General features: G+C 43.8%; 1 protein-coding gene across 3 annotated transcripts in view; it reads left to right on the top strand.

Annotated features, from left to right (window-relative positions):
• ABAT (4-aminobutyrate aminotransferase) overlaps window positions 1-21,749 on the top strand; it is a 187,060-nt gene that overhangs the window by 134,265 nt on the left and 31,046 nt on the right. For all 3 annotated transcript variants that reach the window (XM_069733997.1, XM_069733995.1, XM_069733996.1), the window contains exons 7-9: window positions 11,461-11,541; window positions 11,678-11,770; window positions 12,486-12,548. In XM_069733997.1, the coding sequence (XP_069590098.1) occupies window positions 11,461-11,541; window positions 11,678-11,770; window positions 12,486-12,548 (237 nt within the window). The remainder of the gene's footprint in view (window positions 1-11,460; window positions 11,542-11,677; window positions 11,771-12,485; window positions 12,549-21,749) is intronic.

Consider the following 21,749-nt stretch of genomic DNA (forward strand, 5'->3'; position numbering starts at 1 on the left):
GTACAGCTTTTCTATCCCAGACATAGTATTCATGGATTTCACTGTACAAATACTGACGGGCGGAAGCGTCAATTATGTTTAGGTCAAAATAAGCCTTAGAGTAGAGGCTTTTGAGTCTGAAATAACCATATCCACATTACCATCTCCGAAAAACACTTGCTGCATGTTTTCAAGGTGAACAGCAAGCCTTTTAATGGTATGTGAAGCATCATGTATTTTATTTTTTCTAATTCTCCACATGCCCTCAAGGGTGCTTATATACCGAGAATCTAGGTACATGGCTGGTTCATTCCAGTTTAATGTATCAAACTTATTATTGGCACAGTCATGTCATTTGTATACATATTTGAAAAGATATTTAACACTTTTTATTGAAGCACATATCTCAACTTTGATATGGCAATTGTACTTGAGTAATAAATAAGGGTTGTATGGAACTACCCATCTATTGTTGTCGACTTCTCGCGTTCCTCGTCTGGTGTTCCCACTATTGCGTCGACGGTACTGTGAATAACCGTCAACATTGGGGTTTGTCTCTGTATTAAATTCCATTGACCATCTGTCATGCATATAGCACCAGGTTGATCTTCGCCACATGGGCCATGAATCATGTGCTTCATCACTGCCTCATGCAGTTTTGGATTTGCTGTCTCGTTTGGGATTTCAGCAGAGACCAATTCATCAATTATTTCTTTGTCCCTCGGTTTAACTTCCTGTCCGAGGATAAAGAGCATGTGAGTGTGTGGTAGTCCACGCTTTTGAAATTCTATTACATACACATAGGCAACTACACGGCCAAAAATGTGTTTTTTCAAAATCTCGTTAAGCACGGCTTGGGGGTTGATTTTAAATACTTGTGCAACCAAATCTGGTCTGAACTCTGGCCTTTGCATGGTTCTAAGTTTTCAGTAATTTCTTTCCACTTTGGGTTACAGGTCATCGTAACAAAAAGATCTGGCTTTCTGAATTTTCAGACAATTGTCATGGCGTCTTGGTAATTTTGCTGCATAGCTCTTGGATTTCTAATGAAGGTGGACGGTAAAATTACTGGTGTCCCAGATTTTAGCCCTTGGTGTAACGCAGCATTATGGATGTGATCCATAACGCCGGCATAACTGTCGAAGCGTAATGCCTTTTGATTTTGTTTTATATATTCGATCCTGTTGGATTCAATTTTGACGTAACTGTCAAAGATAAATTGTTGAATCAACTTCCCAGCATTTAAAAGGGGATTAAACTCGTCATGAATGGCAAGCCTGCATGCATAGTACTTTTTTCTTGTCAATCTTGATCCACTGGTATGAGTGGTAGATGAATGTCACCAATTCCTTGATGTTGCACACTTAAGGCAATTGGAGTTGTCAAATTTATTGTCCATCCACTGTCCCCATATGGGAATAGAAGTGGATATGTAATTCCATCACAGTTTCTGTGAAGAAAGCCGATTTGAACAGTTTGGTTTTCACTTTTGAGGTGAACTCTGATGTCCCTACTTGGTGCATTATAGCGCTTCTGGTCATCCTTGTAGTCATTTATAATTGACATTGGTATTTCGAGTGGATTGCGATTTTCTAATTCAGCAATCCTCTCTTCCTCTATTTCAAATTCCCTCATTGTGAAGGGCAGGCTCTTACGAGTGGGTTAATGTCTTTCATTTTCTCTGCAAGAGATGATAGCAGTGCTGGGAGGCACTTTTTATTTGCTTGACTTCTTGTACTTAATGCTTCTTCACAGTCCAAGATATAAATCTGGGCAAACTTGGGAGTACTACCCAAAGCGGGATGCAATGGGGCAATTCTGTGGTAAATTTGTCCATGAATTCGAAAACCGTATGGACCATGCCCAGAAGGTGGCGCTACTTGTGCTCCCATTGATGCCAAAGCAAGGGAGCTATTGTATTGCCTTATATTAGCCATAAAGGTATTGGAGTGCTGATTCTCTCCTTTCATTAACTTGACTAATTGATCATCCATACGAATGGGACGTAATTGGTTGCAACCTCTCTTGCAGCAGGAAAGGAATGTTTTGTCCTGTGCCATTTAGTCTTTGAAATTTTTAGATTGGCATTACTTACATCGAAATGTCAGTTTGCCAGCATAGTGCTCTTCAATACCTGTCTCCTCTGTTTGATTGATAAGTCCTCTAGCGTCAAATGTCTTGCCATTGTCGAGTGGCTCTTGCATTTTGGACACAAATTCTATCTTGTTCTCCTTTTTGTGAAATATGTGTATCACTTTGTGCATTGCGTGTTGCTCGTTGTCGTGCAGCATTAGATGCTCTACGTGATTCAGTTACTTCATTCGTTTCTCTTGCTCTGGCCGCCCTCTGTCGGGCTGCATCAGCAGTTCTTCGACAATTTCGTTCATATTCTCTTTCATTAAGACGCAGGTTACGTATCCGTATGCGATTCGCTTCTCTACGTGCAGCAGCACACTCAATTTGATCCATCTTTGCAATTTTGCCTCATACTATTGCCTGAGTGTGTTAGAAAAAGGCTTATGCTTTAACTCGCCACCAGGGAGAGCTTCTCGCCTCTGGTATCCATGGAGAGGAGCTCTGTGGTAGTAATTATGGATACCTAAGTTATTGTTCAGCTGTGGATGACTCCTTGTGCACAGACACACGGACATGTCCAAGTTAGGTAAATTGATGATATTCCTGTCACACCAGGCAGCCGTTAGTCTTTAATATAAGCTGCAGTATACGGCTGTGTGCACACGATGCGGAATTAGTGCGGATCTGCAGCGGATTTTTCCGCGCAGAAACGCTGCAGTTCCGCAAAGGGATTTACAGTACAATGTAAATCAATAGAAAAAAATGCTGTGCTAATGCATGAAATCTGCTGCGGATCAAAAGAAGTAGTATGCTACTTCTTTTGTGCGGAACTGCAGCGTTTCTGACCCCTTCCATTATAGAAATCCGCAGGGGTTAAAAACGCAGAAAATCCATACAAAATTCACATCAAATCCGCCACAAAAATGCACAAAATCCGCAGCAAATCTGCACCTGCCTTTTCTGCCAGGAGATGCTGATTTTGTGGAGAAAATTCTGCACCCCAATCCGCAACGTGTGCACATAGCCTAAGAGCCGTGTATTAGAGCAGGGACACAATGATTGCACAGTACAGGGAGCAAGAGGACTGGGAGAGCTCGTCTTATGGAGAATTGGAGGCAGTGACTAATGCTCTACCTGATTATAAAGGATACCTCCAGTGCCCACACACAAAAAAAGTAACATTGTCCTAATTTAAATATATATAATTTACATAGAAATAAATATGTACCATCACAGATGAATACACACTCATAAATGTTTTCCACCAATAACTGCACTGCCTCTCAAATTGCTCAATTAGATGCTTAGAAAAGCATCACTTCCACGCTACATACATACATACATACATGTAGCACACATCACTTACACACTATATAGAGTACAGACCAAAAGTTTGGACACACCTTCTCATTTAAGAATTTTCTGTATTTTCATAACTATGAAAATTGTGCATTCACACTGAAGGTATCAAAACTATGAATTAACACATGTGCAATTATATACTTAACAAAAAAGTGTGAAACAAAGTGTGCAAAGCAGTCATCAAAGCAAAAGGTGGCTACTTTGAAGAACCTAGAATATAAGACATAATTTCAGTTGTTTCACACTTTTTTGTTAAGTATATAATTCCACATGTGTTAATACATAGTTTTGATACCTTGAGTGTGAATGTACATTTTTCATAGTCATGAAAATACAGAAAAATCTTTAAATGAGGTGTGTCCAAACTTTTGGTCTGTACTGTACATGTAGCACACATCACTTACACGCTATATACATGTAGCACCATCACTTACACACACTATATACATGTAGCACACTATTGTTATTATTATTTATATAGCACCATTAATTCCATGGTGCTGTACATGAGCAAAGGGTTACATACAGGGTTATAGATATCATTTACAGTACACAAACTTATGCTAACAGACTGGTACAGAGGGTAGAGGACCCTGTCCTTGCGGACTTACATTCTACGGGATACTGGGAAGAGACAGAAGGTCGGGAATGCGGCAGCTCGGGTGGGTGGGTGGTGAGGCGGCAGCTTGGGCGGTTGGTGGTGGTTGGTGAGGCGGCAGCTCGGGCAGTTGGTGAGGTGGCAGAATGGTTATTGCAGGCTGTAGGATTTCCTGAAGAGATGGGTTTTCAGGTTCTGTCTGAAGGATCCGAAGGTGGTTGATAATTGGATGTGTTGAGGCGTAGAATTCCAGAGGATGAGGGATATTCGGGAGAAATCTTGGAGGCGGTTGTGTGAGGAACGAATAAGTGCGGAGGAGAGTAGGAGATCTTGGGAGAATCGCAGATTGCGTGAGGGAAGATAGTGGGAGATTAGTTCAGAGATATAGAGAGGGTACAGGTTGTGGATGGCTTTGTAGATCAGTGTTAGTAGTTTGAACTGGATTTGTTGGGGAATTGGGAGCCAGTGGAGGGATTTGAAGAGGGGAGAAGCAGGGGAGTTACAAGGAGAGAGAGGTGGTTTAGTCGGGCAGCAGAGTTGAGGACAGACTGGAGTGGTGCAAGGGAGGTAGCGGGGAGGCCACAGAGGAGGGTGTTGCAGTAATCGAGGCGGCATGCACAAGAGTTTTAATAGATTGTGGGATGAGGAAGGGACGGATTCTGGCAATATTTTTGAGCTGGAGGCGACTGGAGGTGGCAAGTGTTTGGACGTGTGGTTTGAAGGACAGGGCAGAGTCGAGAGTTACCCCGAGGCAGCGGATTTCAGGTGCGGGAGAGAGCGTGATGCCGTTTACCATAATAGATAAATCAGGTAGGGGGGATACGTGAGATGGGGGAAAGATGATGAGTTTTGTTTTGTCTACATTGAGTTTTAGGAAGCGTGAGTTGATGAAGGAGGATAGACACTCCGGAATTCTGGACAGCAGAGAGGTGACATCTGGGCCAGAGAGGTAGATCTGAGTGTCGTCCGCATACAGGTGGTACTGGAAGCCATGGGACTTTATGAGTTGTCCTAGGCCAATGGTATAGATGGAAAAAAGTAGGGGCCCTAGGACAGAGCCTTGAGGGACTCCAACAGAGAAAGGGCGGGATGAGAAGTTAGTGTGGGAGTGGGAAATGCTAAATGTGCGGTGGGAAAGATATGAGGCGATCCAGGACAGTGCAAGGCCTTTGATGTCAAGGGAAGAAAGAATCTAAAGCAGAATGCAGTGGTCGACTGTGTCGAAAGTAGAGGACAGGTTGAGAAGGAGGAGGATGCAAAACTGTCTGTTAGCTTTTGCTGTGAGTAAGTCATTAGTAATTTTCGTCAGAGCAGTTTCGGTGGAATGGTGGGGGCGCAAGCCAGATTGGAGGTTGTCAAGGAGAGAGTTAGATGAGAGGTGGGAGGAAAGTTGAGCATGGACATGCTGCTCAAGGAGTTTGTAAGCAAACGGGAGCAGTGATATGGGGCGATAGCTGGGCATAGCAGTTGGGTCAAGGTTAGCTTTTTTGAGGATGGGTGTGATGGTGGCATGTTTGAAGGCAGAGGGGAAGGTACCAGAAGATAACAATAGGTTGAAGAGATGGGTTAGGGCTGGAATGAGCATGTAAGTGAGGTTGGGAAGCAGGTGGGAAGGGATGGGATCAAGTGCACAGGTGGTGAGGTGTGATTTGGAAAGAAGGTGAGTAAGTTCTCTTTTAGTGATGTTTGAGAGGGAAGTTATGAGGAAAGGGCAGAGGTCTGGTATATGGGGTGGTTGGGGTGGTGGAACAGTAAAGGTTTGCTTTGTTTGGTCAATCTTGTTTTTGAAGTAGGTGGCAAAGTCCTCAGAAGAGATGAGGGGAGTTGGAGGTGGCAGTGGTGGGCAGAGGAGAGAGTTAAATGTGCTGAACAGTTGTTTTGGGTTGTAGAATACTGAGGATACAAGGTTAGTGAAATAGGTCTGTTTAGCAGAAGTGAGGGCTAGTTTGAAGGTAAGTGTAGCTTGTTTGAAAGCAGTGAAGTCGTTTGGCAGGCGTGTTTTCTTCCAACAGCGCTCCGTGACCCTGGATGGTTGTTAGAGTTTTTTGGTGAGGTTGTTATGCCAGGGTTGCCTATTGATTTATCGCAATTTGCCATGCATGAGAGAGGCAACTGAGTCTATGGCTGATGTGAGGGTGGAGTTATAGAAAGTGGTGGCGCTGTCCGTGTCGTGGAGTGAAGATATGGAGGACAGGGGTAGAAGAAAGTCTGTGAATGTCTAGGTGTGCAAGGTTTCTGCAAGGATGTGGTACTGGCTGGACTTGGGGGGGCAGGTGAGGAGGACAAGGATGAGAAGGTGAGTAGATGGTGGTCAGATAGGGGGAAGGGAGAGGTTGAGATTAGATAAGGAACAGAGGCGGGTGAAGATGAGGTCTAGTGTATGTCTGATCTGCGTGGGTGGCTGTGGAGGACCACTGAGTGAGTCCAAAGGATGAGGTATGGGCCAGGAGCTTGGAGGCTGCTGGCTGGCAGGTGTCAGTAGGGATATTAAAGTCACCCATTATGATGGTAGGGATGTCAACAGAGAGAAAGTGAAGAAGCAAGGTGGAGAATTGGTCAATGAAGGCAGTGGCTGAGCCTGGTGGTCGGTATGTGATAGCCATTTGGAGATTAGAGGGAGAGTAGATGTGGACAGAGTGAACCTCGAAAGAAGGGAGGATAAGGGAGGGTGGGGGTTGGATAGGGTTGAAGTAGCAATTTTTAGAAAGAAGGAAACCCACTCCGTAGTGTGGGTAAAGCGGAGGCCACCGTAACTCAGTGCAGCAGGGGAGGCAGTGTCAGGGGGTGTCAGCCAGGTCTCAGTGAGGGCCAGGAAGGAAAGGTTGCGGGACGTGAAGAGATTGTGGATCACGTGGAGCTTGTTGCAGACGGAGCGGGCATTTCAGAGTGCCCCAGAGAGAGGAAGCAGGGGGGTGGGAGTCAGTGGCACAGATTTTAAGTGTGAGGGGTTGCGGTAGTTTCTCTTAGTGTTGAGAAGGATAGGGGTGAGGATTAGTGGGATGTATAAGGCAAGGGGGGGGGTCTGGATTGGGGGATATGTTGCCAGCAGTTGGAATGAGAAGAAAAGGGAAAGCAGGTGGGTGAAGGAAAGCAATCGACTTATATTATATTTTAGTAGGTGAGGTCTGAAGTTAAAGAGCAGGTCTGCGGATAAAGCAAGGTAGGGGGTAAGAAAGACGGGGAAATAGTTTTTGTTTTGGGGTGCAGGGGTAAGGGGTTAGCGAAGGAGAATGAGGTTTAGTAGAGCAGAAACAGTGAGGGCAAATATGAGTATGGTTAAAGAGCAGGGGAAGAAAAGAAGAGCAAGCAAATTTAGAAGTCAGTGATTAGTCTTACCGTCTGGCCGATTTTTGGCATATTTCTGATGATACACTTAAAAGATGTCACTTGAAATGATGTCACATCTGACTAAAGTCAAATCTGACCAGCTCCATTCAACTTATACCATTCAAGTGTCCATGAAATGAATCCAGGTGAGAGAGGGGAGGAGGAAGGAGGTGGAGGACAGTCCACAGCAGGGAACAATTAACAGAATGAAGTTAATAGAAACATTTGACTGCCATCAAAGGTGAAGAAAGATAGAATAAGATAGGAGAGTTAGTTGTGAAGAGCATGGATATATCAATCAGCATGCAGTAAATTTAAAGTATGATACATGGAATTAAAGTCAGGGGAAAAGTAGCAGCAAACCAGGTAGAACAGATAGGGAGAGGTGCATGGATTCAGGAGTGCAGTGGGTATTCCAGGTTAGGAGACCGTTCCAACATATCCATGTAGCACCATCACTTACACACTATATACAAAACATAAAACTGGGTATTTTATCACAACTGCAGCAAGCAGCCCAGTAAGTGATACATTACTGGAATCTGGTCTCTGCCGCTGTCTCATGCCGCTGGTAGTGATTGTAAAAACCAGATGTACTGTTCCCTTTAAACCCTCTTAGTATATGTTCTTTAGGGTGTAAAGTTTTTAATGTAGAAGAAAAAAATCTTGAGTCTTTAGTGGCTTCAGTATTGTAAACATTATTCATGTCATAGGGCATTGTAGGAGAGGTTGAAATGACTTCAGCCCTTTACTTTCTCCCTGCTGTCAGATGTAGTAGGTGATAGAGTGGAAGGGAGAGTGAGAGAAAAAACTGCAGCTCTAGTTTTTCTGTAATAATATAGACCATGGTAATCACTGCTCATAGTTACTGTACTGTTGTGAATTCTGTGGCAGAGCTCCCTCCTGTGGTCACAAGTGGTACTTCGGCTGATTCTCTCTGTGAGCTTCTGTTGGTGGAGGGAAGTGGTACTGCGGCTTCTGAGTTTTCTCCCTCAGGTGATCTGGTGAGGTCGTTAGGTGCTTCTCTACTTAACTCCACCTAATGCTTTGATCCTGGCTTCCTGTCAATGTTCCAGTGTTGGACTTGCTTTTCCCTGGATCATTCCTGTGGCCTGCTGCTCTGCATAGCTAAGTTCTTCTTTGCTATTTGTTTGCTATTTTTTCTGTCCAGCTTGTCTAATTTGTTGCTGGAAGCTCTGGGACGCAAAGGGTGTACCTCCGTGCCGTTAGTTTGGTACGGAGGGTCTTTTTGCCCCCTTTGCGTGGTTTTCTTTAGGGTTTTGTGTAGACCGCAAAGTTACCTTTTCTATCCTCGATCTGTTAGGCTGGGTTCCCATTGCGTTATGGGACCGCGTTAAACGGACAGCGTTGCACGGCGAAATTAACGCCGTGCAACGCGGCCGTTAGCGCGCCCATTCACGCTAATGGGAACGCGCTTCACTAGCGCGTGCCATGTTCGGCACGCGCTAGCGACGCGCCGGTGATTCCTGGCGCGCCGCGGACGCTGCTTGCAGCGTCCGAGGCGCGCCCGCGGTCCGTTCCCCGCTCTCGCAGATCGGGGATCTGCGAGAGCGGGGACGTTACCGCGACCCCGACTGCAGCCCCATAGAAAACATTGCGTTAGCGCAATCCGCTAGCGCTAAACGGATTGCACTAACGCAATGTGACCCTAGCCTTAAGAAAGTCGGGCCTCACTTTGCTGAATCTATTTCATCTCTACGTTTGTCTTTTCATCTTAACTCAGTCATTATATGTGGGGGGTTGCCTTTTCCTTTGGGGTATTTCTCTGAGACAAGGTAGGCTTATTTTCTATCTTCAGGCTAGTTAGTTTCTCAGGCTGTGCCGCGTTGCATAGGCAGAGTTAGGCGCAATCCACGGCTGCCTCTAGTGTTGTTTGGAGAGGATTAGGGATTGCGGTCTGCAGAGTTCCCACGTCTCAGAGCTCGTTCTATGATTTTGGGTTATTGTCAGATCACTGTATGTGCTCTCACCGCTATGTCCATTGTAGTACTGAATTGCCTTTCATAACACTGTACATTGTTGAAGGTCTGTATTTGTGTACTTCTCTGGAAACAATAAGTGCTGCTGGAGAAAAGCGCGCAATAGGGTCTTATCCGAGATACAATTGATTAGAAAAGATCAGATTCTACTCACCAATTTGAGCTGAAAGACCGGCTCATAGATATATCCTGCTACAGCAGATCCACTGGTCAACTCGTGACCAACCAGAGATGAAAAAAGGGGGTAAAACGTGGATTTAAACTGCGCTGCTGAATGATTCAAGGTCCAAATATGTAGCCATTAAATCGTGGATTTATTCAACGCGTTTCAAAGTACAAGACTTCTTCATCAGGACACCACAGCACCACAGATACTATGGTGTCCTGATGAAGAAGTCTTGTACTTTGAAACGCGTTGAATAAATCCATGATTTAATGGCTACATATTTGGACCTTGAATCATTCAGCAGCACAGTTTAAATCCACGTTTTACCCCCTTTTTTTAATACTTCTCTGGAGGTATTTCAGTACATTTATACCCATAATTGTGTTGACCAATAAGTTATGAACATGCAGTTACATCTTATTAAAATAAAAATTATTTTAGATTTGTGTTTCTGTATTTTACACTGAGATGAAGTATAATATAGCCACAGCATGTAAACTATTCAGTCATCTCCGCAGTAAATGTGGACTACATATAGTGCTATGGATAATCATCAGAATAGGCCAGGATGAATAAAACATCTAAAGCTTTCACATTCCGTTCAGGCACACGTTCAGTGGCTCCCATCGGGGCTTATGTCCAAGCACCCCGCAAAACGGGATTTGGATATTTGCATTGACGGTGCCATAGGCTATAACGGCGCCAGCAGAATGAACGTGTACTCTGCTGTGCATCATTTTCAGGCGTGTATGCCTACACCTAATGTAGTCTACTATATGTGGGTGTCCGCCTCCAGTACGGTTGGTCCAAGTCTTAGTAACGCCTCCAGTACGGTTGGTCCAAGTCTTAGTAAAACCATCTGAACCCAGATATAGACCATAGCATTTGAAGAGCATAGCTACATTTGGCTGCATCAGAGGCTAATAGTACACTACCACCACAGCTTTGGAGTAGCAATTACTACTAGTGATGAGCGAGTGTACTCGTTGCTCGGGTGACCTCCGAGTATTTTTTAGTGTTCGGAGATTTAGTTTTCATCGCGGCAACTGAATGATTTACAGCTGCTAGCCAGCCTGAGTACATGTGGGGGTTGCCTGGTTGCTAGGGAATCCCCACATGTAATCAAGCTGTCTAGTAGCTGTAAATCATTCAGCTGCCGCGATGAAAACAAAATCTCCGAGCAGTTATCCGAGCAACGAGTACACTCGCTCATCACTAATTACTAGCCCTATGGAAAAGAGCCTGTAAGGACTGCGCTCCTTGCCTAGGAGAATGGCCGTTGTTATTAAACTGCGTTGGTGGCAGGTAGGCAATGAGGAGTCAACCATAAAATATAAAATCCCTCTGTTCTTAAGAATGAAGAGACTTTTTTTTTTAATAAAAAGTAAATTGCAAAGTTGTTTTTTTTTTTTTACAAGCACTTTGCAATTTTACCTCTTTGATGTAATGAGAATAGCTCTTTAGCAGTGATTAGTCACACTGTACTGGTACTAATGCTCATTGAATACATGGCAATCTTAGGCTACTTTCACACTTGCGTCGTTTGGCGTACATCGCAATGCGACGTTTTGGAGAAAAAACGCATCCTGCAAATGTGCCCGCAGGATGCGTTTTTTCTCCCTAGACTTGTATTACCGACGCATTGCGACGTATGGCCACACGTCGCATCCGTCGTGCAACGGATGCGTCGTGTTTTTGGCGGACGCGACGCACAAAAAAAAGTTCAATGTAACATTTTTTTGTGTGTCGTGTCCACCATTTTCGACCGCGCATGCGCAGCTGAAACTCCTCCCCCTCATCGCAATGGGCAGCGGATGCGTTGTAAAACTGCATCCGCTGCCCACGTTGTGCTACATTTAACACCCTGTCCGTCGGTACGTCGGGCCGACGCAAGTGTGAAAGTAGCCTTAATTGACATTATCAGTGAAACTCTCACTCTTAATTTTTCCTAGAGCACTTTCGTCAACAGACCAGCGCTGGGTATCCTGCCCCCTGAGAATTTCACAGAGAAATTGGAGGAGTCCTTGTTATCTGTAAGTGTCTCCCAGCATTTCTTATCAGTCCTTACTGTGCAATCTCCAGTATTTTTGTGTGTGGCATGTAATCAATACAGAGAATGCTATTGTTGATACAACCTGGTATTAGGAGTTTTTTTTTTTTCTTATATAGGTTGGACCGAAAGGATTGAGCCAAATAATGACCATGTCTTGTGGATCATGCTCCAATGAAAATGCATTTAAATTAATATTCATGTGGTATAGGGTAAGTTAAAATATGCATAAAGAAATGTAGGGTCGGGTCCAATACTCCTTAAAGAAAAAAGACACAATTTATTTAGATTTACGTTTAAAAAATTTAGGAAAGAATCCCAAGGAACATCACTTATTTTGCATCAAACTATTTCTTTATTGACCACGTTAAAGTAGCATTCTATTTTTATTTATTTTTAAATTCAACCTGTCATTAGTCCCTCCAATAAATATGTAGTATTAACTTATTTAGTTGTTAATTTCTGTCTGCAAAAGTGATGGGAAGAGGGACAGAAACTCCTATCACAGTTACTGATGATCATTACACAGCTTCTGTCACACAGTTTTAATGTAGAAGACCAGAGTACAGCCAATGTGATTTGTATACGTATAATATATTAGCTTTAGGGTAATATACAGGAAAGAATCCCCAACTTGTTCACGGTCAGGATTCTTTGGTGCCGGGAGTGGGTGGACGTATGACCGTAATTGTGCAATTTGCATACATACAGTCACATGCTGACTAGACGTGTCCAGTACAGGGCAGAATAATCAATAAAAATTACATTTACATTAAAAATTCATAAAATAATAGGAAATTTGAAAACCTGACCACCTCATTGAATGTATTATAAAGAAAAAAAAGTGTACAAGTTCTATTTTTCTCCATGAACAACGCATTTTGAAATTTTACTGTTTTTCTAAGTGTTATCTTGAATGTCTTTAAGAACAAAGAAAGGGGAAACAGCAATGCAACAAAGGAAGAACTGGACTCCTGCATGGTGAATCAGGTATAACTACAAAAATGCATCTTAAAGGAAACCTGTAAAAATTAGTACTCACCAGGCGATTTTTCCATTTTTCTGCTTTTTTGTCCTCACTTTTCATGACCCATCAGCCCAACATGGATGTATGAGGGCTGCTTTTTTCAGGGTGAGCTGTATATGTCAATGATGCCATCCATTTTATCATATAACTAGCTGAAGAGCCCGGCGTTGCCTGGGCATAGTAAATATCTGTGGTTAGTTATAGCACCTCACTTCTCTTATTTTCCCATCATGCCTCTCATTTTCCCAATCACATCGTTCATTTTCTCCCTCACTCCTCTCATTCCCCCCTAACACTTGTCATTTCGACCTCACATCTGTCATTTTCCGATCACTCCACTATTTTCCCTCACTCCTCTCATTTTGCAATCACACCTTTTCATTTTCACCTCACACCCCTCATTTTCACCTCAGTATATACATGTTTGTCATCTCCCTTATATATAGTATACACCTGTATGTCATCTCCTGTATATAGTATATACCTGTTTGTCATCTCCCCTGTATATAGTATATACCTGTATGTCATCTCCTCCTATATATAGTATATACCTGTATGTCTTCTCCTTCTATATATAGTATATACCTGTATGTCATCTCCTCCTGTATATAGTATATATCTGTGTGTCATTTCCTCATGTATATAGTATATACCTGTATGTCATCTTCTATATAGCATATACCTGTATGTCATCTACTCCTGTATATAGTATATACCTGTAGGTCATCTGCTCCTGTATATAGTATATACCTGTGTGTCATCTCATGTATATAGTATATACCTGTGTGTCATCTCCTCCTGTATATAGTATATACCTGTAGGTCATCTGCTCCTTTATATAGTATATACCTGTGGGTCATCTCCTCCTGTATATAGTATATACCTGTAGGTCATCTGCTCCTGTATATAGTATATACCTGTATGTCATCTCCCCTGTATATAGTATATACCTGTATGTCATCTCCTCCTGTATATAGTATATATCTGTGTGTCATCTCCTCCTGTATATAGTATATATCTGTGTGTCATCTCCTCCTGTATATAGTATATACCTGTGTGCCATCTCTCCTGTATATAGTATATACCTGTGTGTCATCTCCTTCTGTATTAGACCGCATTCACACGTTATTTGGTCAGTATTTTTACCTCAGTATTTGTAAGCTAAATTGGCAGCCTGATAAATCCCCAGCCAACAGGAAGCCCTCCCCCTGGCAGTATATATTAGCTCACACATACACATAATAGACAGGTCATGTGACTGACAGCTGCCGTATTTCCTATATGGTACATTTGTTGCTCTTGTAGTTTGTCTGCTTATTAATCAGATTTTTATTTTTGAAGGATAATACCAGACTTGTGTGTGTTTTAGGGCGAGTTTCGTTTGTCAAGTTGTGTGTGTTGAGTTGCGTGTGGTGACATGCATGTAGCGACTTTTGTGAGATGAGTTTTGTGTGGCAACATGCGTGTAGCAACTTTTTGTGTGTCGAATTGCATGTGACAGGTTAGTGTAGCAAGTTGTGTGCAGCAAGTTTTGCGCATGGCGAGTTTTGCGCATGGCGAGTTTTGCGCGTGGTGAGTTTTATGTGTAGTACCTTTTGAGTATGTGCAAGTTTTGTGTGAGGCAACTTTTGCATGTGTTGCAACTTTTGTGCATGTGGCAATTTTTCCGCGTGTGCAAGTTTTGCGTGTGGCGAGTTTTCCATGAGGTGAGTTTTGCACTTGTGGCGAGTTTTGCGTGAGCCTAGTTTTTGCATGTGGCGAGTTTTGAGCGGCGACTTTTGTGTTTCGACTTTTATGTGGCGAGGTTGGTGTATGTGTGGTGAAATGTGTGCTGAGGGTGATATGTGTTCAAGCACATTTTGTGTGTGTGTTCATATCCCCGTGTGTGGTGAGTATCCCATGTCGGGGCCCCACCTTAGCAACTGTACGGTATATACTCTTTGGCGCCATCGCTCTCATTCTTTAAGTCCCCCTTGTTTACATCTGGCAGCTGTCAATTTGCCTCCAACACTTTTCCTTTCACTTTTCCCCATTATGCAGATAGGGGCAAAATTGTTTGGTGAATTGGAAAGCGCGGGGTTAAAATTTCACCTCACAACATAGCCTATGGCGCTCTCGGGGTCCAGACGTGTGACTGTGCAAAATTTTGTGGCTGTAGCTGCAACACCTCCAACACTTTTCCTTTCACTTTTTTCCCCATTATGTAGATAGAGGCAAAATTGTTTGGTGAATTGGAAAGCGTGGGGTTAAAATTTCGCCTCACAACATAGCCTATGACGCTCTCGGGGTCCAGACGTGTGACTGTGCAAAATTTTGTGGCTGTAGCTGCGACGGTGCAGATGCCAATCCCGGACATACATACACACACACACACGCACACATACACACACACATTCAGCTTTATATATTAGACTATCTGAAGAGACCGGCGTTGCCTGGCATAGTAAATATCTGTGGTTAGTTATAGCACCTCACTTCTCTTATTTTCCCATCACGCCTCTCATTTTCCCAATCACATCTTTCATTTTCCCCCTCACATCTCTCATTTTCTCCCTCACACCTCTCATTTTCTCCTTCACTCCTCTCATTCCCCCCTAACACTTGTCATTTCAGCCTCACATCTGTCATTTTCTGATCACTCCACTATTTTTCCTCACTCCTCTCATTTTGCACTCACACCTTTTCATTTTCACCTCATCACCTCAATATATACATGTTTATCATCTCCCTTATATATACTATACATCTGTATGTCATCTCCTGTATATAGTATATACCTGTATGTCATCTCCCCTGTATATAGTATATACCTGCTGTGTCATCTCCCCTATATATAGTATATACCTGAATGTCATCTCCTTCTATATATAGTATATACCTGTATGTCATCTCCTCCTGTATATAGTATATACCTGTGTGTCATCTCGCCTGTATATAGTATATATGTGTGTCATCTCCTCCTGTATATAGTATATACCTGCATGTCATCTTCTATATATAGCATATACCTGTATGTCATCTCCTTCTGTATATAGTATATACCTGTAGGTCATCTGCTCCTGTATATAGTATATACCTGTGTGTCATCTCCTGTATATAGTATATACCTGTATGTCTTCTCCTCCTGTATATATATGTACCTGTATGTCATCTCCTCCTCTATATAGTATATACCTGTGTCATCTCTCCTGTATATAGTATATATCTGTGTGTCATCTCCCCTGTATATAGTATATACCTGTGTGTCATCTCCTCCTGTATTAGACCTCGTTCACACGTTATGTGCTCAGTATTTTTACCTCAGTATTTGTAAGCTAAATTGGCAGCCTGATAAATCCCCAGCCAACAGGAAGCCCTCCCCCTGGCAGTATATATTAGCTCACACATACACATAATAGACAGGTGATGTGACTGACAGCTGCCGTATTTCCTATATGGTACATTTGTTGTAGTTTGTCTGCTTATTAATCAGATATTTATTTTTGAAGGATAATACCAGACTTGTTTGTGTTTTAGGGCGAGTTTCGTTTGTCAAGTTGTGTGTGTTGAGTTGCGTGTGGCGACATGCATGTAGCGACTTTTGTGAGATGAGTTTTGTGTGGCAACATGCGTGTAGCAACTTTTTGTGTGTCGAGTTGCATGTGACAGGTTAGTGTAGCAAGTTGTGTGCAGCAAGTTTTGCGCATGGCGAGTTTTGCGCGTGGCGAGTTTTATGTGTGGAGCCTTTTGAGTATGTGCAAGTTTTGTGTGAGGCAACTTTTGCATGTGTTGCAACTTTTGTGCATGTGGCAATTTTTCCGCGTGTGCAAGTTTTGCGTGTGGCGAGTTTTCCATGAGGTGAGTTTAGCACTTGTGGCGAGTTTTGCAAGAGCCTAGTTTTTGCATGTCGCGAGTTCTGCTCGTGGCGAGTTTTGAGCAGTGACTTTTGTGTTTCGACTTTTATGTGGCGAGGTTGGTGTATTTGTGGAGAAATGTGTGCTGAGGGTAATATGTGTTCAAACACGTGGTAGTGTGTGGCGCATTTTGTGTGTGTGTTCATATCCCCGTGTGTGGTGAGTATCCTGTTGTGAATTCTGTGGCTGAATTCACTCCTGTGGTCACAAGTGGTACTGCAGCTTCTGAGCTTCCTCCCTCAGGTGTTCTGGTGAGCTCGTTAACTGCTTCATTACTTAACTCCGCCTGATGCTGCTATCCTTGCTCCTTGTCAATGTTTCAGTGTTGGATCTGAGCTTCTCCTGATTGTTCCTGTGACCTGCTGCTCTGTATAGCTAAGTGCTTTTTGCTTTTTTTGTTGCTTCTTTCCTGTCCAGCTTGTCTTTTGTTTTGCTGGAAGCTCTGAGACGCAAAGGGTGTACCGCCGTGCCGTTAGTTCGGCACGGTGGGGTTTTTTTTGCCCCCTTTGCGTGGTTTTGCTTTAGGGTTTTTTGTAGACTGCAAAGTTCGCTTTACTGTCCTCGCTCTGTCCTAGAATATCGGGCCCCACTTTGCTGAATCTATTTCATCCCTACGTTTTGTCTTTTCATCTTACTCACAGTCATTATATGTGGGGGGCTGCCTTTTCCTTTGGGGAATTTCTCTGGGGCAAGTCAGGCCTATTTTTCTATCTTCAGGCTAGCTAGTTTCTTAGGCTGTGCCGAGTTGCCTAGGTAGTTGTTAGGCGCAATCCACAGCCGCTTTTAGTTGTGTTTAGGATAGGATCAGGTGTGCAGTCTACAGAGTTTCCACGTCTCAGAGCTCGTTCTTGTATTTTTGGGTATTTGTCAGATCACTGTGTGCGCTCTGATCGCTAAGCACACTGTGTTTCTGGATTGCCTTCATAACACCTGTCATTAGCAAACATAACAGTACAAGGAGCCAAACTAATGATTCTCAATAGAGGGAAAGAAAAAGTTCTGACATCATTTTTTTTTTTTTTCTGCTCTGTGTTCACTTTTTTTTTTCCCCTAGACATTTGGGTGATTCTGGACACAGGTGTGGACATGGATATTCAGGGTCTGTGCTCTTCAATGGATAATCTCGTTATAAATGTACAAAAAATTCAAGATACTATTGATCAGAAATCTATGTTAGAACCAAGAATTCCTATTCCTGATTTGTTTTTTGGAGATAGAACTAAGTTTCTAAGTTTCAAAAATAATTGTAAGCTATTTCTGGCCTTGAAACCTCATTCTTCTGGTAATCCTATTCAACAGGTTTTGATTATTATTTCTTTTTTGCGCGGCGACCCTCAAGACTGGGCATTTTCTCTTGCGCCAGGAGACCCTGCATTGAGTAGTGTCGATGCGTTTTTCCTGGCGCTCGGATTGCTGTACGATGAGCCTAATTCAGTGGATCAGGCTGAGAAAAATTTGCTGGCTTTGTGCCAGGGTCAGGATGATATAGAAGTATATTGTCAGAAATTTAGGAAATGGTCAGTACTCACTCAGTGGAATGAATCTGCGCTGGCAGCTTTGTTCAGAAAGGGTCTCTCTGAGGCTCTTTAGGATGTCATGGTGGGATTTCCTATGCCTGCTGGTTTGAATGAGTCTTTGTCTTTGGCCATTCAGATCGGTCGACGTTTGCGCGAGCGTAAATCTGTGCACCATTTGGCGGTACTGCCTGAGGTTAAACCTGAGCCTATGCAGTGCGATAGGACTATGACTAGAGTTGAACGGCAGGAATACAGACGTCTGAATGGTCTGTGTTTCTACTGTGGTGATTCCACTCATGCTATTTCTGATTGTCCTAAGCGCACTAAGCGGTCCGCTAGGTCTGCCGTCATTGGTACTGTACAGTCCAAATTCCTTCTGTCCATTACCTTGATATGCTCTTTGTCGTCGTTTTCTGTCATGGCGTTTGTGGATTCGGGCGCTGCCCTGAATCTGATGGATTTGGATTATGCTAAACGTTGTGGGTTTTTCTTGGAGCCTTTGCGGTGTCCTATTCCATTGAGAGGAATTGATGCTACACCTTTGGCCAAGAATAAACCTCAATACTGGGCCCAGCTGACCATGTGCATGGCTCCTGCACATCAGGAAGTTATTCGCTTTCTGGTGTTGCATAATCTGCATGATGTGGTCGTGTTGGGGTTGCCATGGCTACAAACCCATAATCCAGTATTGGATTGGAATTCCATGTCGGTATCCAGCTGGGGTTGTCAGGGGGTACATGGTGATGTTCCATTTTTGTCGATTTCGTCATCCACCCCTTCTGAGGTCCCAGAGTTCTTGTCTGATTATCAGGATGTATTTGAAGAGCCCAAGTCCGATGCTCTACCTCCGCATAGGGATTGTGATTGTGCTATCAATTTGATTCCTGGTAGTAAATTCCCTAAAGGTCGATTATTTAATTTATCCGTGCCCGAACACGCCGCTATGCGCAGTTATGTAAAGGAATCCCTGGAGAAGGGACATATTCGCCCATCGTCATCACCACTGGGAGCAGGGTTCTTCTTTGTAGCCAAGAAGGATGGTTCGCTGAGACCGTGTATTGATTACCGCCTTCTTAATAAGATCACTGTTAAATTTCAGTATCCCTTGCCATTGTTATCTGACTTGTTTGCTCGGATTAAGGGGGCTAGTTGGTTCACTAAGATAGATCTTCGTGGTGCGTATAATCTGGTGAGAATCAGGCAAGGAGATGAATGGAAAACTGCATTCAATACGCCCGAGGGTCATTTTGAGTATCTAGTGATGCCGTTCGGACTTGCCAATGCTCCATCTGTGTTTCAGTCTTTTATGCATGACATCTTCCGTGAGTATCTGGATAAATTCCTGATTGTTTACTTGGATGACATTTTGATCTTCTCAGATGATTGGGAGTCTCATGTGAAGCAGGTCAGAATGGTTTTTCAGGTCCTGCGTGCTAACTCTTTGTTTGTGAAGGGATCAAAGTGTCTCTTCGGTGTGCAGAAAGTTTCATTTTTGGGGTTCATCTTTACCCCTTCTACTATCGAGATGGATCCAGTTAAGGTCCAAGCCATCCAGGATTGGATTCAGCCGACATCTCTGAAAAGTCTGCAAAAGTTCCTGGGCTTTGCTAATTTTTATCGTCGCTTCATCTGTAATTTTTCTAGCATTGCCAAACCATTGACCGATTTGACCAAGAAGGGTGCTGATTTGGTTAATTGGTCTTCTGCTGCTGTGGAAGCTTTTCAGGAGTTGAAGCGTCGTTTTTGTTCTGCCCCTGTGTTGTCAGCCAGATGTTTCTCTTCCGTTCCAGGTCGAGGTTGATGCTTCTGAGATTGGAGCAGGGGCGGTTTTGTCACAGAGAGGTTCTGATTGCTCAGTGATTAAACCATGTGCTTTCTTTTCCAGGAAGTTTTCGCCCGCTGAGCGTAATTATGATGTGGGCAATCGAGAGTTGCTGGCCATGAAGTGGGCATTCGAGGAGTGGCGTCATTGGCTTGAAGGAGCTAAGCATCGCGTGGTGGTATTGACTGATCATAAGAACTTGACTTATCTCGAGTCTGCCAAGCGCTTGAATCCTAGACAGGCCCGTTGGTCGTTATTTTTTGCCCGCTTCGACTTTGTGATTTCGTACCTTCCGGGCTCTAAAAATGTGAAGGCGGATGCTCTGTCTAGGAGTTTTGTGCCCGACTCTCCGGGTTTATCTGAGCCAGCGGGTATCCTCAAGGAAGGAGTCATTGTGTCTGCCATCTCCCCTGATTTGCGGCGGGTGCTGCAAAAATTTCAGGCGAATAAACCTGATCGTTGTCCAGCAGAGAAACTGTTCGTCCCTGATAGGTGGACTAATAAACTTATCTCTGAACTTCTTTGTACGGTGTTGGCTGGTCATCCTGGAATCTTTGGTACCAGAGAGTTAGTGGCTAGATCCTTCTGGTGGCCATCTCTGTCACGGGATGTACGTACTTCTGTGCAGTCCTGTGGGATTTGTGCTAGGGCTAAGCCCTGCTGTTCTCGTGCCAGTGGGTTGCTTTTGCCCTTGCCGGTCCCAAAGAGGCCTTGGACACATATTTCGATGGATTTCATTTCTGACCTTCCCGTTTCTCAAAAGATGTCAGTCATTTGGGTGGTCTGTGATCGCTTTTCTAAAATGGTCCATCTGGTGCCCTTGGCTAAATTGCCTTCCTCCTCTGATTTGGTACCTTTGTTCTTTCAGCATGTGGTTCGGTTGCATGGCATTCCTGAGAATATTGTTTCTGACAGAGGTTCCCAGTTTGTTTCAAGGTTTTGGCGAGCCTTTTGTGGTAGGATGGGCATTGACCTATCCTTTTCCTCGGCTTTCCATCCTCAGACTAATGGCCAGACCGAACGAACCAATCAGACCTTGGAAACATATCTGAGATGTTTTGTTTCTGCAGACCAGGATGATTGGGTGTCCTTTTTGCCGTTGGCTGAGTTCGCCCTTAATAATCGGGCCAGCTCGGCTACCTTGGTTTCTCCATTTTTTTGCAATTCTGGGTTCCATCCTCGTTTCTCTTCAGGACAGGTTGAGTCTTCGGACTGTCCTGGTGTGGATTCTGTGGTGGATAGGTTGCAGCAGATCTGGACTCAGGTAGTGGACAATTTGATCTTGTCCCAGGAGAAAGCTCAACTTTTCGCTAATCGCAGACGCCGTGTGGGTCCCCGACTTCGTGTTGGGGATCTGGTTTGGTTATCTTCTCGTCATATTCCTATGAAGGTTTCCTCTCCTAAATTTAAACCTCGTTTTATTGGTCCGTATAGGATTTCTGAGGTTCTCAATCCTGTGTCTTTTCGTTTGACCCTCCCAGACTCCTTTTCCATACATAATGTATTCCATAGGTCGTTGTTGCGGAGATACGTGGCACCTATGGTTCCATCTGTTGAGCCTCCTTCCCCGGTTTTGGTGGAGGGGGAATTGGAGTATATTGTGGAGAAGATTTTGGATTCTCGTGTTTCTAGACAGAAACTCCAGTATCTGGTTAAATGGAAGGGTTATGCTCAGGAAGATAATTCCTGGGTTTTTGCCTCTGATGTTCATGCTTCCGATCTTGTTCGTGCCTTTCATGCGGCTCATCCTGGTCGGCCTGGGGGCTCTGGTGAGGGTTCGGTGACCCCTCCTCAAGGGGGGGGTACTGTTGTGAATTCTGTGGCTGAATTCACTCCTGTGGTCACAAGTGGTACTGCAGCTTCTGAGCTTCCTCCCTCAGGTGTTCTGGTGAGCTCGTTAACTGCTTCATTACTTAACTCCGCCTGATGCTG

Source organism: Ranitomeya imitator, chromosome 7 (genome assembly GCF_032444005.1).
Source record: "Ranitomeya imitator isolate aRanImi1 chromosome 7, aRanImi1.pri, whole genome shotgun sequence".
Lineage (NCBI taxonomy): Eukaryota > Metazoa > Chordata > Amphibia > Anura > Dendrobatidae > Ranitomeya > Ranitomeya imitator.